Here is a 17,858-nt window from a genome sequence, read left to right on the forward strand (position 1 = left end):
AAATGATGGCAAAAAGATTGGCTTGGATGAAGTGACAGGGCTTACCATTAAAGTGGAGAAATCAGGAGGGAGAAAACACACACACACAGGGTTGGGGAGGGCATTAAATGTTAATTGAGGAGCTCATTCTGCTAGAACAGGTAGCTCAGTCACCTTTTGTGTTGGAGAGTGACATGTTGAAAATGCTGCCTGCACGTGTTGATGTAGGGGTGGATGGGAGCAAGGAGAGACTGGAGGCTCTGGGTGGGTCTTTGGGGAGAAGTGAACCACATCCAACCTCATGGCCAGCTGCAGTTTTCCAGGCTGTCATGACCAGCATAATTTCTTCCCACTCAATGTGTTGGGTTGATACATGCCCCTGCATCTATGTATATAACACACCTCTCTGTTTCCTTCAGCAGCTTTTGATGATCCAGCTTCAAATGAAGTTGTAATGTTTGCTGCACAGACTGGTTTCTGCAAACCTCTTTATCTCAACTTGGGGTGCTCTCTGTCCTCTCCACCAAATTGACTCAGGATGCCTCCTCTGGGAGGCCTTCCTTTACTAACCTCCCTCCATAGTTCCCATTTTAATACCCTCCTGTAGCTGCAATAGACACATGGCTATTTCCCATCTATGCCTATATCATGTTCTGGGTGAGGGTGTCAGGTTGTTTGCTTCCTGGGTATACAGAACACGTCTCCTCCTTCTCCTGAAGGAGAAACTTCTTGTTATATGACCAAAAAGCTACTCAATAAATGGAATAGAACTGCTCTTGCTTAAACTTTAGTTCCCATACTCTCTTATGTGCCTTGCAATGAGTGACTTCCCCCCAAGTCTTTGAGAATTGACTTGCCATCCCATGAGCTTATTCCCATGGTGCAGCCTAAAGAGGCAAGGCATGGCATTAAGTCCCTGCAGAAGGTGAGGTGTTAATAAATATGAGGTCTGTTCCAAACCCAGTATAAGCACCTGCCAGAGGCAGGAAGAGCTCTGTAACCCCAGTACATCCTGAGCTTGCTCTTTATTTATCTTAATCACCTGTAACTAGAAGGTACTCAAGTCCTTGAGTTGTTTATCCACTTGCATATGGTCAGATGGCAGCAAACCCACCCCTGACACCCAATTGAAACTTCCTTTCTGTCCAGAGGGGATGCCACAGCAGCCCGGAGTGCCCTGCTCTCCCGACTTTTCTGCCAGAAAGGCCTTCTGGCATCCCTCCTACTGCACTGTGTCCTTTTCCTTGGCCTGTGCTCACCAGAAACCACTGGATTCTAATCACCTCTTCTTACAGCCAGGATGAGTGTTGCTATTACCCAGAGCGTGTAATTCTTAATGAAATCACCTCTCTTTTGTTTATTTTGTGGATAATCGCCATCCTCTCCCCCAGGGCCCTGAGAGTGTCAGGATGCCAAGAAAAACATCCAATTGGGATGTTAGGGGACTTACAGGGGCCAAACAAAGTGTGAGGATGTGAGGTGAAGTTCAAGGCCTTCCAATCAGTTGGGCATCTTCTCCCACCAATTGGATGATCTGGCTGCATTTCCTGTAAGCTTAAGATGGGCTTGATATACAAGTGGGCATCTTTAGCAGAGAGAGAAGTCACCCTTATAAATTGCAGATGATTTAGTCAGTCTGTCTCTCAAAAACACATCCTGAGCTCATGTGTGCAGAGCTCTGTCCTGGCTTTGGGTAGAAGATGATTGGGGTAGGAGGGATGTCTGGAAGGACAAGAATTTTCTTCTCCAGTGTGATGATGGGGATGGGACACACAGGTACCTGCATGGAGAGACAATGCTAGAAGGAGGAGAAGCTGGACAGTCATTGATTCTACAAACTCTGGGAGCCCACCATGGACCAGGCACTGTGCAAAGTGACAGGGAGCACTAGTGAACCAGACAGATGTGGCCCTGCCCTCATGGCGCCTGTTGCTGTGTGGGCAGGGTGTAGCCCTCACTTCAGGGGAAAAGCAGGAAGGGAATACAGGCAGCAGAATCCACAGCCTGAAAAGGGACTGAAGGGACATGTCTGAAAGCAGAAGAGACTGGGCGTGGGATGTGAGATGGGAGATTTGAGATTCCTGGGCACCCGTTTGAACAACAGGAGCAACAGACCACCCAGGGAGATACAAGGAGACAGAGGGGGTGTCAGGAGCTCTCTTGGTCATCCAAGTGGTAAGTGATGCTCAGCCTCAGATAATTGTCCTCAAGTACTTGGTCCACTTATTCAGATATCTGGGTTGTTCTGGGATATTCTGGCCTAATGACCCCGTCCCTGGCTAGAATAGCAGAAGAAGTGCTGGTTGTGTTACAGCCCTGGGGACAGACCATCTAAGCCTTGCTGGGGAGTCCCATGGACACACACTGTGTGAGACATGGAGATGCTATGATTAGAAGGAACCCAGCTTTCCATTCGATCCTCCCAAACTCTTCCCAGATTCCTGGGTGAACCTCATTTGTTCTGGGAAGCTAACAGTGGAATGACATGAGTTTTGGGGGAATGAAAAAGCCACAGAGTCACCTAATTGAGCCTTCTGCCTCTTGGGAAGCTGGTGCCCAGGGCAGTGGGGCTGGGCCATGCCTGGCAGGAACCAAGCTCATTTAACAAGGGAGCGTCTGAGTTTGTTCCTGCACAGAGTCTGCACAAGGCTAATTACAGGAAAGACCTGAAATGGAGACTCCAGAATTACAACGAAGGAAATTGGTGTGGGGATTAATTTTGGTCAGAGAATGAAATTCAGGAAACCATCAAATTAATGAACCAATTTACTGAGACTTATAAAAGGGCCACTTGTCTCCCAGCGTCAGAAGGAGCACTTTCTTCTGAGGCTTTCTGAACCAGGACATCTTTCTGCATCCAGACAAAAGAATGAGCCAGCAATCCAGCAGGGCCACCCAGGTCACCAAGGGCTCCAGTGGCCGCTCTGCCATTGTGGTGTCTGGCCAGAGCAGCGTCAGCTCCACCAAGTCCAAGTCAGTCTTGTGTCCTGGGGGAACCAGTGCCGCCACGGCCTGTGCCATGATCGGGGGTGCCTTTGGCAGCAGGAGCCTGTACAGCCTTGGGGGCAGCAAGAAGATCTCGCTGAGTGTGGCCGGAGGTGCCGCCCAGGCCGGAGGCTGGGCACGGGGGTACTCGGGTGCCTTTGGAGGAAGTCTGTGTGGGGCTGGAGGAAGGGGCATGAGAAGTGGCTTTGGAGGAGGCCCTGTGAGTGCTGGAGGGAGATATGGCAGCTTTGGAGGAGTTCGTGGTGGAGCTGGGGGCTTTGGGTGTTCAGGGGGGTTTCCCCTGGGCATCCAGGAGGTGACCATCAACCAGAGCCTCCTGCAGCCCCTGAACATGGGGATCGACCCCCAGATTGGGGAGGTGAAGAACCGGGAGAAGGAGCAGATCAAGACTCTCAACAATAAATTTGCCTCCTTCATCGACAAGGTTAGTTCCCACGATGGGGGAGGGGCCCGTGGCCCTGAGAGCCTCTGGGGCCTGGGCACATGGAGGCCTGGGTTTGGGAGGCTGGTCTGCTTGTGAGCTGGGGGCTGGACAGGCCATGAGTTCTCCTCTGTGATTGATGACAGGTACGGTTCCTGGAGCAGCAGAACAAGGTGCTGGAGACCAAGTGGTGCCTCCTGCAGGAGCAGACGGCCACCTCCAAGGCCAGTGCCAATGACCTGCAGCCCTTCTTTGAGTCCTACATTAGCTACCTGCAGGCTCACCTGGACAGGCTGCTGATGGAGCGGGGTCAGCTGGATGGGGAGCTGGGTACGATGCATGCGCTTATGGAGGAGTATAAGAGGAGGTAAGTGATGGAGGTGCCTGGGGAGACAGCCACTGGGGCTCTGGTAATCATGCGGTGGGTCAGGCGGTGCATGGGTTTTCCAACTGGAAACTATCAGTGCATGTTCTCAAGGCATCTGAGTCTGTAGGCCACAGGATGGGGTGTCAGGAGGGGGAGCTGATGAAAGCATGATCTGCTCTCTGTTGATATTTTGTGTTGGTGCCAAGGAGAATGAGGCATATGTCTCAGCAGTGGGCATCTAAGGTGTTCCGCAGCAGACTGAGGCAGATGTTCAGGCACTCCATCATTTCACAGCAATGGATCTTATACTTTTGCTGTTTATGAGAATTTTGGGGGAATTTACTTTTAAAAATTCCGAATGTCCAGGTTGCTCTAATGACTCATTAGATCAGGATTTCTGGTTACAGGAGTCAGGCATTGGTAGCTTTTATAGAGTCCCGGGTGATTCCAATGTGTAATCAAGGGTAAGGACCAGTTAGACCATGTGTTTGTCTTGGGTGGTGAGGGAGTTTCCAGGTGAGGCCAAGGCAGCAAGGAGCCCTGCTCCTGGTCTGCTAGGGGGCAGGATGTACACCCACAACACAGATGGAGGAGGAAGAAGCTGGGAGCCTTAGGAATGAGCATAGGCCTTGGCTCAGAAGTACTTGGGGGATCCTCCAGCAGTGGAGTATCCAGAAAGATCTGTATGAATGTGCTGCCCAGGGATGCTAGGGGCTATATGCCAGCTCCCTTATGTGCTTTATCTCCTTCTATTCCCAATATCCTGGAGTGTTGGAAATGGGGTACCATTGTGCTCTTAAAGGCCCTACCATTCTAATGATGCATGCCACCCACTGGCCTTCGCCTGGTCTTATTCAGGGAATATTCACCAGCAGCCCTGTTCCAGGTTAGCCCCTACCTCTTGGTATAAACACCTTTCTCTGTGCACCTGGATATATATCCTTAGCTCAGCTGCCCTCTGATCATGACCTCACTCCTTCCTCATAGGTATGAGGATGAATTGAACACACGCTCAGAGGCTGAGAATGATTTCATGGTTCTGAAGAAGGTGAGCAGGGCAGTGGAGCTATGCAGGGAGGAGATGGAGCAAGGAAAGGGGGGAATAGGGGCACCTTCTCGGGGATGTGAGACAACACTTCCTCCAGAACAAGATTTCCAAATGTGCTGTTGCTGATGGCCAGAACCCAGAACAGCAGCAGCCTCAATGCTGAACCTCTGCCCTGACTGTTTTCTTTCTGTAGCTAAGATACCTCCCAAGTGTGTTTGACTCACCAGTTGTGAAACTGCTTCAAGCCCTTCATTATACCAGTTCACTGTCAAACTATTGATAGCTACTGTTATAATCATCTGAGTTATAGAAATTGAAAATAATACACCTCTAATACTGAGCTCCATTGTTAAATTTCTCTCTCTACTGCAAATATAATGTCTGGATTAAGTGATTTTTGCTCCCTTAACCATGTAAACATGTTATTGATGTTATTAAGTGAGAGTAACACTGAAGCTAATAAGGCTGATTCCATGTACCTTATTTTCAGGATGTGGATACTTCCTATATGACCAAAGTGGACTTGGAAATCAAAACACAGAGTCTGACCAGTGAGGTCAACTTCCTGAGAGCACTCTATGAAGCTGTAAGGAACTTTATGCTTTCCTCTAGAGTGGAAGCCACAGCTAGGGTGTCAACTCTTGCTTGATTCTGGGGATTCCACTTCCATTGTGACATCTATTTGCCAGCAAACATTTGCAAAGTCTTTACCATCTTTATCTGTGTTCTTTCTTGATTTCTCCCATTTTACACCATCCCTGTCAGACTGCTTAACTTCACCCTCTTTTCTCCTTCCCATGGTTCAGGGTAGCTAGCACCTGCAGTCCATGCCTTTTGAATCCCCATGTCCACAGCATCCCAAGGGAAATCTGTGAAGAGGGACCAGGAGGAGAGTTATGGGTAACTCTTTATTGCCTGCTGGATAGTTTCCTGCTGCCTCGTTTCTCTGGGTAGCTATTTTATCCCCTTCCTTTCTCTTCACAAAGATTTTGTTTTCTAGACCTCATAACATTCTGAGCCAGCGGATGGTAGGTTGAGGACATCCTAGAGAGTTGGTGGCAACTGCCCAATGGTGTGCCCCTGTATGCTTGTAGGAGTACAGTCAGGTCTTGTCAGAATCCAATGACATGTCTATCATCCTGTCCATGGACAACAACCGGCACCTGGACCTGGACAGCATCATCACCGAGGTCAAGGCCCAGTATGAGGAGATTGCCCAGAAGAGCAAGGCTGAGGCCCAGGCTTTGTACCAGACCAAGGTAAATAAGGATCACTGCATCAGCCTGGACCCCATGAGCTTTTCCTTGGGCTCCTGCCCCTTCACCTCCAGTCCCTCTTGGCACCGTCCCGGAGAATATATCTTTTATTCAGTAGGAAACCCACTGAAATTTCTTTCACAAATTACCATAACTTCCAGAGTCTTTGTAGTGCTTTTCATTCTACTGCCTGATATCTTTAAGGGCAACCATGAGTTTCAGTTAACTGATTCTTTTCGCTCTAAATGCCTGATGGGTTTCATGTGACATCAGGACTTTCTGTATTGATTGCAATTCTATTCCTCTTTTCACACACATGTATTTGAGGGTCAAGAGTAATCACTCCCTACCTGCTCTCTCTTTCCACCCCCCACCCTCCAGCTTGGGGAGCTGCAGACAACAGCCAGCAGGCACGGTGATGACTTGAGGAGCACCAAGAAAGAGATTGCAGAGCTCAACAGGATGATTCAGAGGCTGCGGGCAGATATTGACAGTGTCAACAAGCAGGTGGGGCAGCTCCCAAAGCCTGGGATTATAACTCTGACAGTGGTGCCCGGGATGCCAGGGGGCACCTGAACCTAGCAAGTGGGGCAGCCTCTCAGGCTCCTGGTTGGGACCTTCAGCAACAAGGCTTCCTAGGTGATACAGCACAAAGCAAGGACTTTGTGCTACCTTTACTTCCATCCATCATCTTCAAGATGAAATGATCTTCTCTCAGGCCTGTGGGCATGGTCCCCAAGTCTCCATGAACTATGTGGGGCTGAGTTACTGGGATCTCAGACCATGAATTATCCCTCCCCAAGAGGTTGGGAAGCAGGTGACCACTATCTCTGGGCAAGGGCTCAAATGACCACTGGAATTTCTCAGCATAGTTTAGTTACATGGATATGAGTGCTCTGGGCAGAAGTTAGTATGGTCAGCCACACAGCACATGAGTTAGAGATTGTGATTAAGGAGACAGATGGACAGACCTGTGCTCATCTTTCAAATACCCACATGGGTCCAGATACTCAGTCCACTTCTTCCTCCTCCTGCTTCAGAATACCAATCTGGAGGCGGAAATTGCTGACTCTGAGCGGCGGGGTGAGCTGACCCTCAAAGATGCCCAGGCCAAGTTGGTGGAGTTTAGGGAGGCCCTGCAGCAGGCCAAGGAGGACCTGGCCTATCTTCTACGGGACTACCAGGAGCTGATGAACATCAAGCTGGCCCTGGATGTGGAGATCGCCACCTATCAGAAGCTGCTGGAGGGTGAGGAGTGCAGGTGGGTGTGTACGAAGGCAAGAAACCAACTTAAGAACCAACTTCACAGGACTGTATGTCCCTTGGTTAGCTCTACTGTGGTGCAGTGGTTTTTGTCCCTATGTTTGCTTCCCCTTGGTTCTAACACAGTGGCAGGTGATGAAGAGGGTCTCAACAAATGCTTGATGTACTGAACTATAATGCCCAGCACTGTTCCTTTGGGCTCAGAGATACCAACTTTATAATATTTGCTAGAGAAGAACACTTAGAGCTTCCTAACAGGCATATAGTGCACCCCAAATGCAAATGTCAGTCCATCCTGGTGTGGTGGAGAATGCAAACATGGGCTAGGTGGTTCTAATAGCCTGCTACCCTGGCTGCTCCTACACTCCAAACTGAAGTTTTCCACATCCCTCTGAACCAGTCACTCTTCCTTGCCTTCCTTTTTGTCAATGTCATCACTGAACAGTGGGAGTCTGGAGTGGTCCAGAAAAGGCACCTGGATGTGTGTTGTGCCTGTGGGCCCAGAAAGGATGATGCAGATAAGAGCCCTGTCACTTATGGTATGGGCCAGGTACTGTACTGGGCAGTTTGCATGGCTTAATTTACTCTTCACAACAATCTGATGAAGAGGTGTATTATCCCAGTTTTGCTGACGAGGTAACCAAAGCCAAAATAATTGCAGAGCCAAGTATCCAGAGACACATTCTATTTGTTTTCTGCATCCCTATCCCAGTTTCAGGAAAGCCCTTTCTCATGTCTAACCTCAATCCCTGATGCTAGAGCTCATATCATTGTATTCTGGGATCCCAGGGGCTAATTCTGAAAAGAGATTGTCCTGCCTGGATAACTTCACCATGAGCTTCCCTTGATATTTACTTTGTGTTTCTGAACAGGATGTCTGGGGAGTGCCAGAGCCCAGTGTGCATCTGTGAGTATCTTGGGTACTCCTTTTCTATCATTTTAGATGATTTCTTATGGCTTTGCATTAGCTTGCCTACCCACAAATTGTTTTTTCTACAGCCTGTCCCCAGAGCAACACAAAGGCAGGGGCACAAGGGAGAGTCCCATAAATCATATTTGGGTGGGGTTTATCTGATGTCTCAATCTAGTGTATGTCCTGGGCCTCCCTCACAGAGGGAGCTCCCATGGGAGGGCCATCTCTCCTCATTTTGGATTTCCTCTACCACTCATTCCTCAGACAAGGATTGGTATGTAGAGAGCACTTAGGCAGACAGGGTGTGACTGAGTAGCCCGTTCTCTTTGCAGCCATGGTCAACCACACTTCTAGCAACAAGAACATTAGTACTGGGGGTAGCAGCAGCAGCAGCAGTGGCCACTGGAGAAACAGAGGTGGCCAGGGCATCCAAGGGGACAGCAAGTCTATGACTGGTGGGAAGGGCATCTGGTCCAGAAGCACCAGCATCTCTGTAGATCAGAGTCCCAGACTCTGTAGTTCATCCTCCTCCTCTTCATCCAGGATTGTGCAGACCACTACCAGCAGTGGCCAACACTCTGACATCAAATACTGAGTCTGGGACCTGATACACGACTGCAGAAACTCCCTCTGCCATTAGCTACACCTCTGTAATAGCTCTTTTCTCCTCAGAGACTGGTGACACCATACTCTCATCCCCTTGGAGGCTCAAAGTCAAGTGAAGAAAGGGCCCAGAAATACATTGTCAAGTTAGGGGTTTGTCCCTGAGCCCACCACCCACTCCATTATTGCCTTTATGTTTTCTTGTATATAAACTGTGCTTCGATTCTTCTCAGCTCTGCTTCCTTTTCTCCATTAAACTGCAATACGTTATGCTGCATTTTGGCTCTAAGTTTTGTGGAATGATAGAGACCCGTGGTGCTTTGTGAATCAGAGTGTGACAGAAAGTCTGAAAAAAATCATGTTAGCAGCTGTGTGTAGAGTAAGTGAGAGATAAGAAGAGAATGGGGGCACTGAGGGAGTCTTTGAGGTTAAGCAAACTGGGTTGGACTCTATAATCTGCCCAATTGCCATGATATGTGTTACTCTTTCTGGGTTGACCTTGGGTTAGACCATGCCACAAGGCTGGCACACTTCTCATACAGGCTTCAGTGGCCCTGACCAAGAGTTCCAAATGGCTCAGTGATAGCCAACTGACTAACTGCAGTGCCCAGCTGCACCCCAGGGCCTTCCCTACTTCTCCCCTTGGGGTCTTTGGGTCAGGAAGGGGAGCAGTGTGGTCAAAAGCTGTCCCTGCACCTTTTTTCCTTATGATTCAAGGGAAGCCACCCCTGTCCCAGCAAGACTTTGGCTACAACACCCCACATTCCTTTTCCTTCCACATCCTGAGATCTCAAGGTTATGGAAAACCAATAAATGAAGTGAAGATTTATTTAGTCATTACTAACTGCCTGGAATTGTTCTAAGAACTTTACATATAACTCATTTATTCTCCACAATGATCCTATGAGGTACATATGATTACCCTCACTTTACAGATGAGGAAAGGGAGGCACAGAGAGGTAAAGGGCACGTTTTGCCACAGGTCACACAGCAAGTGTTTGAGGCAGGGCTTGAACAAGGATAGTTGGACCCCCAAATCTATGCTTGTAGCTTCCATGCTATACTAATAACACATGTATAGTTTTTTTTTTTTCACAATAGAGTGTGTATGGGGTGTTTCTGGTCTTGATGGCAGAGGCTTACTTTGTTCAAAGGTATTTTGGTTTTATATTTTACACCCCGTCCACGAAGTACTGCTCTGTCCTTGGTGCTGAAACACAATCTGGATGGCTGGGGGTTCTTCTATTCCAGGAGTCTGACACTACCATTGCTTTTTCCAGACTCAACGTCTCCCAGTCCCTGCTTTAGCTCAGTGGATTATTTGCATTTGGGCTCACAGATTCCCTAAGATCAAGTAAGCATTTGGTCCAAAGCTCAACTTTAAAATAGTCCCAGACATTGTCCATTTTGTTGTGTAAAACCAAGACCAAAAAAGTTTGTCTCTCTCTCAAAATCTTAATGGATAATAATCTTATGTACATTGGCATGTTTTCCTTTCTGTATCTATTTGTAATTGGTGATTAGAACATTTGATTCCTTTTTAAACATGGATTGTTATTTTTAAGTTAACTCCCTTATTGGGATGAGATGGATATAAAAATAAAGAAAGTTAACTAGTCTTCTCCTCACTGAGGCTAAGTTCATGCTGAGCAACATTAGAAACTGGGTACTCCCAGAGGAAAATAATGATTGAAAATATTAGCTATTATAAATTATTAGTGTGGTAATAAAAATAATATCTTCCTGCCAGGGATGTGTGAAAGAATACATGAAATAATATACGTAAAAAGCATTCTGTAAAATGAAAGGTGTTCACACTGATATTGTACTACATGTATGTAAATTTTGGTTACCAACTCTATAATCAACTCCTTAAGGGAAGGTACTATGTCATATAGTGTTTGTGTATTACACAATACTGGACATAAAATGTGCAGCCAATAAGCACTTGTTGACTGATGGACTGATTAAACGATATAATGCATGCTAGAGCTTGGCACAGATCCTAGAAGAAGATGAATACTTAATGAACGGGAGATATTACCATCATTATTTCTAGGGTTACCACTGTTGACTGATCTCTGAGAAATTAGACTCTCAAGGCTATAAATGACTTCAGCAGCCATCAAGATCTGCCCGTTTAGACACTTAAGTCCTCTCTAAAACACTGTCCATAGTGGCAGCCCACCCTCCTGTGGTAGGTAACATCTCTGTCATGGAGGATGTTAAGCTGAGTCCTACCTTGTAAATTTCACTCATTGGTCCAAGTTGTTCCCTCTGTGGCCATAAGGAGCAACTGTAAATCCCTTTGTGCATGACAGTCTACAAATGTTTGAGGGTGACTTTTCACTTTATCAGATTCCTTCTCTAGGTGGAACACTTCCATTTCCTCTCTGCTTTGGGGTGCCCCAAGCAATCTTGGGTGCTCTCCCACAGACATCTTCTGGGTGCCTAGAACCCAACCCTCCAGGTGAGGCCTGACTAGCCCAGGAAAGGGGTGGGCACAGGGCTTCTCTTTGTGCATCCTGTGACCTTGCAGGTGATTTTGGCAACCCCTTCCTGCTGCTGACTCACCTTGAGATGGTGCCATTTTACACAAGCCATTGTGAAACTGTGTCTCTCCATGGCGAACTATACAGCTGCTTTGTTTGAATACATGTGCAGGGTTTTAAATTAATCTCTGTTAAATCTTTCCTATTATTTTTGGCTCAAGCTCCAAACTTCATCTGACTTACTTGTTAACACTTACTAGATTCAGACCAGTTATACATTTGACCTATATGCAAAGATGTCCTTACTTGGGTGAACTGGAAAGAAAAACTGCTATTTAAAGCAAAAATTGCATATTTATAATAGGGAAAAAAGGCGTCATAATTAGTTTCAGGAGAGGTGGCTCTTTAAAAACCTTCTTATCATGGAAAATGTCAAACAAACAAAAGTAGAGAGGATAGTGTAATTAGTACTCTCTTTGGCAGCACATATACTAAAACTGGAATGATACAGAGAGGATACTGTAATGAACACCTCTGTACCCATCACTCAGCTCAACAACCAACTTATCCTTTTTCATCTCTACTCCTCCCACCCCTACAGGTATGTTGAAGCAAATCCCAGACATTATATTATTTCATTCACAAATATTTTTGTAGGACTCTTTAGATAATATAACCACAATAACATTATCACTCTTAACAGGATAAACATTAATTCTTTAATATGATCAAATATCTTGTCAGGTTTCACATTTCCCCTAATGTTTCAAGCATGTTTTTATTTAAAAGTTCCTTGTTTGCCTCAGAGTCGAAATAAAGTTCATGCACTGCAATTGGATGATATGTAGAGATTACCATTCCTCTTTTTTATTTCTTGTAATTTGTTTATTGAAGAAACCTGGTCATTTGTCTTGTAGAGTTAGTATCCTACTAACTTAGTGTTAGGTAGTATCCTCCTACCTCCCCCATGATGTTGTTTAACATGTCTCTCTGTCCCTTGTCTGTATTTTTAAAATTATCACACATTAAAATGGACTTTTTTGGGTGTACAGCTTTGTAAATTTTAACACAGTCATAGCTGTGTAGATTCATGTGACCACTACCACAATCAGGGAATGAACAGAACTCCCTCATGCTATTCTTTGGTAGTTGGGCACTCTTCCACCCTTAACCTCTGGCAACCACTGATCTGTCCTATGTCACTATAGTTTGTCTTTTTGAGAATTTCATATAAATGAATCATATAGCAGGTAACTTTTTGAGCTTGACTTCTTTTACTCAGCATAATGCCTTTGAGATTTATCCAAGTTGTTGTGTGTATCAGTATCATGCTCCTTTTTATTGTGGAGAGTATTCCATTGTACTGATGTACTATGGTTTTTTTTGTCTTCACCTCTTGAAGGGCACTTGGGTTGCTACCAGTTTTGATAATTATAAGTAGAGCTGCTATAATCATTCATGTACAAGTTGTCGTGAGAACACGTCTTCATTTCTCTTGGTTAAATATGCAAGGTGAGATTTCTGGTCCTGTGGTATGAGTGTATGTTTAACCTTATAAAAAATTGCCAAACTATTTTTAGGAGTGGTTGTGTCATTTTGCACTCTCATCAGCAATGCACGAGAATTCCGGTTACATTGCATTCTCTAGATTGCCTGGTATTATCAGGTTTTTATTTTTAGTGATTCTAATAGGTGTGTGGTGTTGAGGGATTTCTTAAGCTTTTGAAAGGTGAGATCCTCTCCCTCATTACTCCCCCCATGCTGATCTGGAGAAGTGAAAACAAACCTAAGACATTTATTGCTTGCCTGACAAAGTTGGAGGAGTTTTGAATTTTACAAGGCGCTCCAGAAGAGAGGGGCCAGAGCTGCACCATGAAGAAAGCAAGAGGGTGAGGAGGGCCCAGGAAGAGAGAGGGGCCCTGCAGCACTCTGGGAGCCCACGCCTGTGGCGACAGGCCAGGAAGGCATTTCCCAGGGGATGTCCACTACATTTCTAAGCACGGGGATGTCTGACAAGGAACTGGAGTCGTTCCTGGCCTGTACCTAACTGTCTCTCACTCCTGCACATCATCCCAAAGGAAGGAGGCTGGAGCCCACTGTGGGCCAGAGTGGGCTGGGGGCAGGATGATGGTCTTTGAGGGTATGAGCAACAGATGGTGAGCAGCTGTTGTGTAGACTGACAGGAGAATGAATGTCTGGCCCGTGCAGTAGAGGGTGGCACTGAACTCCCCGCAGGACTGGAATGGGGCCTGAGCATTTGACTGAATGTTAAAGGAATGGGGGCCCTGGAGGGTGGAGGACTTTGAGCACTTTGGGTTACATTTTGAGCACAAACCTTACCATGTTATTTCCCATCTAAGCTCCTTACTGCTTCCCACTTCCTGGGAACACAAACTGACATCTCCATGTGACATATAAGGCCTTCCAGATGGGGCCATGCCTGGCTTTCCAACTTTATCCCCAAACACCATACCCCTCTCTAACTGTCTGTTCCAGCTAGAGGGAACTGCTTACATTTTTAAAAGCACTTTGAGCTCTTCCAAGCCTTGGGTCTTTGCACAGGCTTCCCTCCAGCTGGAATGTTCTTTCCCCATCTTCATTCAGGGTTGACAGCTCCTGCTCTGTGCAGCCCTCACTGATCAGTCTCCATGTCTGCACCCCACCCACCTGCCCAGCTCACCAGCAGAGTTGCTCATCCCCTGCCACTGTCACTACCAGGCCCTGCACAAACTTCTACCTTTGCACCCAGCAGTGTGCATAACACTTTTGTATGGACATGTCTGTCTCTCTCACTGCTGTGACCTCTGTGAGAGCAACACCAGCTCTTCATCTTGCAACCCCAGAACCTGGTCATTCTGAGCTCAGAGTAGATATTAAATACATGTGAAGGAGTGAGGGCTGAGGAAAGACATCTCTTCAGGGTGCTCTGATGCTGTAATGATTGTCCATATCCTCCCTGGAATACCATGATTGTGTATGAAAAGTGTCTCTAGTAAAGCTGGATATAGTTTAGCTTGAAAACAACTGTCCAGCTCAGTGTATGGGATTCAGCAGGACATGCATGTGTCTACTGTGCAGTGCTCCTTCCACGTACTGCTCCATCTTCTCATGAGCAACCCAGTTGGCATCTTGCTGAGATCCTGTTTCCTTACATCTATAGTATTCTCTCGTTTAGCAGGTAGGCTGCCCCTATTGAAAATGAGATAGTTAGTCTGTGACAATGTGTCCTTAGTAAAGCCTTGCTGGTCCTCAAGGTATCATGATGGAGAAGTGAGGGGCAGGGGGAGATCTCCACAAATTTATCTTGAGTACATGCCCTGAAGCTCCTGCAACAAATCCAGGGTCTCTGTGGCTATGTTTCAACAAAGTGCCTTCTGGGCGTGCATCTGTTCTCTCCATCGGGAAGTTCTCTATGAAGTAGGTTGCATCTCACCTTTCCCCAGCCCCCTTCCTCCAGCATCCAATGCTCAAAAGGAATTGGATGAAAGACTGTGAGTTGGAATCCTTTATTGGATCACAGTGCAATATCCCCTTGTCCTTAGGAAATAGGACAGCCTTACTGAGTAGTAGTCTGCACAGCAAAGCTAGTGCCAAATCCCAGAGCATAGTTAGAAGGCATAGTCTACCAGGTTATGATGCAACAAATAAGCAATGCCACTTCTCAAGTATTCTCACTAATTCCGTCCAGGGCCATAGCACATATTGTACAGCTTTGCTACAAAAAACTTCCAGCTGAGGGGGCGAGTGGGAGCAGAGATTCAGCCCACCCTCTGCTAGCCAAGTCCTTGGGGCTGCTTTTCCTTGGGGGTGGCACCTTTATCTAACATGCGCAAAGGCACATATAGAATAGCTGTGACCCTGATCCCCCTCATTTCAAGTTATCTTTTCCAAGGTAACCGCACATATGTGGGCTGTTTGCCTTGTAGGAAGAGGAAGAACATAAAAACACAAATGTCTCCCTCCTACACCACTGCCCTGGCCCCCCATCCACACTATAAGGTCAAGTGTTTGGGTATCTCTTGCCCTTTGAGGACTTTCCCAACTCCTGTCACCCACATTGAGCCTGGTGCCTCTTCTTGCTCTCTGGCCAGAGTTGGTCCCAGGGAGCCCTACATGAGTCTTGCTTCACCTGTTGGATTGAGAGACTGTGAGCACAAGAGCTGGGTCTCCAGATTTTCCTCAAGCCCAAGCTGCTTGCTGGGCATTTGAAGGCATTCACCTTGGGTTTGAAATTAGTAGATGAGCAAGAGCTATGCTCTTTACCTTTTAAAAACCTGCTCCGCACTGTCCCACCCGCTCATCCCCAACAGTTACTTTACTTCCCATAACCTTGAGCATTCTGGCTTCCAACTTTAACACACCTGAGGATCATCTGTAGAGCTTTCAAAATTTCTGACGCCCAGCTGAACTCTAGACCAATTAAACGAGAGTCTCTGGGGTGTGGTCAGGCACAACTTCCTTCAAAGTTCACCAGATGATTCTAGCATGCTGCCAAGTTTGAGAAGGTGCTCAGACAAGCAGGTAGCTTGGGGAATAGAAAACATCTCTTTTTCTAAGTTCTCCTATTCTCCTGAATTTAAATAACTCTTTTCCAATAAACTTCAAACAGCCACTCTCTAGCGCATTTAATACTCTGAATCCAAGTATTTTTCCTAAAGCACAGATCAGATGGTGTCACTCCTCTACTCAAAATCCTTCGGTGGCTTCCCAGTACCTGGGGTGAAGTCCAAACTCCTGGCCTGCAGACCAGGTCCCTTATGGTCCCACCCTTACTGACCCCTCCAACCTCATCTCCCACATCTCCTTCCTCAAATCCTATACTCCGGTCACAGTAAATTTCTTGTGATTTCATGAACATGTCATGGTTTCACTTGCCCACAGGACTCCCCTTATCTGCAGATATGCACAGACAGCTACGATTTCTGATGGCATCTGATTCTGAACAGCTTCTTATATCTTGACACTAAAAGTTAGTCCTGTGCCAGAGGGTCTGGTTGCTGTCAACCCATATTCTTTGATTTTTTAAATTGAATCCGTAGAGAGTGAGATTCTAAAGGCGTCCTTAGCACTCCCTCTCACAGTCTGCTTCTCTGTAGGCTGCTCTCCCTAACATCCAACCTAAGACACACTCAGTGAAGTGCAGCACTCTGTCCTTGCCTTGTTTCTAGGAGGAGGGGGGATGGGGTGCTCTCCGTTCTTTATTATCTGTGTGCTTTTCCTGCTGTTGCTTGCAACACGGTGTGGGTTCAAGTCGGCACCTCCCACATACCCTTTGTTATCTGCTTCATCTCCACCCCATGGGTGTCAGAAGGGTTCAGGCTGGGGTGAGGGGTTGGGTGCTGGGGACCTGGCACCCAGAAGCTGAGGGCCAGTGAGTGTGTGTGGGTGGCCCCAAGGCCTGGCTGAGTGGCTGTTCCATACCATTTAAGCCTCTTCTCCCACAAATTATGTGAATACCCAAGAGTCAGCTGCTTTCCTAATGTACTTAAGTCAGGTATGACAAATGATGCTGGCAGGAGAGAGAAACATTTCCCAAAAGAATGTTCTTGGAGACTGTAATTGGTATGTCTATCTTTCCACACCCTGTCCAGAGCACCCATGTTCAGAGCCCTGTGCTGAGCTTGGATAGGGAAGGGGGAAGTAGAGGTGAAAGCATGAGCTTTAGTGGGACATTTTAGCTACCCCTCTCCGTTTCCCCACCTGCAAAATTCTGTGGGCTCATTCAGCCCGGCATGAGGGTTTTAAGTCCTTGGTCATAGCCCTTGAACGTGAAGTGCGTTCAATGGTCTGGGAGGGGGATAGGTTTCACTCTGAACCATCCAGGCATGAGGTGGTCAGGGGTAAAGGCCCATATACAAGGGAGGAGAGTCCCATCCTAGCATGCACAGCACTGTCCACAGGTAAGTAGAGTTATTTGCTCAGGAGAAAGAGGAAAACCTTCACCCGGCTTCAGAGAATCTTGGTGATACCTACATCCTGAGGTCCCCCCTCCCAGTAGATGTGGTTAGAGTTGAAGGGGCTTACTCTCAGGAAGACCACACTGTCTACGCAATTCCCAGAGACAAATTCACCTGTGAGCCTCTTATTTCTTAAGACCTGGAATCTGACTGACGGAAACAAATGACCCAGGTCACTGGTAACAGTAGGAGCGTGGAAAATCACCCAATTATAGCAGATGCCTTGAAGTTTGGGGTTGGGTTCCAGTAGGAAACAGCTCATTTATTAAATGGGAGTCTAAGTATTTTTCTGCTTTGGATCCGGAGAAGGAAAAATATGACTAATGTCAGAAAAAATCAAAGCAACTAGTGACTCCAGGATTAGGGCTAAGGTGTGTTTGGGGTTTAGGCACTGACCTGTATTGGCTAGAAAATCAAGCTCAGGAAACCATCAAATTAATGAACCAATTCACTGAGACTTATAAAAAAGGGTCACCTGTCTCCCAGCATCAGAAGGAGCCCTTTCTTCTGAGGCTTTCTGAACCAGGACATCTTTCTGCATCCAGACAAAAGA

The 17,858-nt window shown here is 46.8% G+C and overlaps 1 protein-coding gene across 1 annotated transcript; it reads left to right on the forward strand.

Annotated features, from left to right (window-relative positions):
- Positions 1 to 2,848: 2,848 nt before the first annotated feature.
- On the forward strand, positions 2,849 to 8,848 carry LOC134391702 (keratin, type II cytoskeletal 3-like). Its single transcript, XM_063115677.1, has 9 exons — positions 2,849 to 3,409; positions 3,553 to 3,773; positions 4,761 to 4,821; positions 5,312 to 5,407; positions 5,916 to 6,080; positions 6,459 to 6,584; positions 7,118 to 7,338; positions 8,213 to 8,239; positions 8,608 to 8,848. The coding sequence occupies exons 1-9, from the start codon at positions 2,849 to 2,851 to the stop codon at positions 8,846 to 8,848; spliced, it is 1,719 nt and encodes a 572-aa protein (XP_062971747.1).
- The last annotated feature ends 9,010 nt before the right edge of the window (positions 8,849 to 17,858 follow it).

Source organism: Cynocephalus volans, chromosome 12 (genome assembly GCF_027409185.1).
Source record: "Cynocephalus volans isolate mCynVol1 chromosome 12, mCynVol1.pri, whole genome shotgun sequence".
Taxonomy (NCBI): domain Eukaryota; kingdom Metazoa; phylum Chordata; class Mammalia; order Dermoptera; family Cynocephalidae; genus Cynocephalus; species Cynocephalus volans.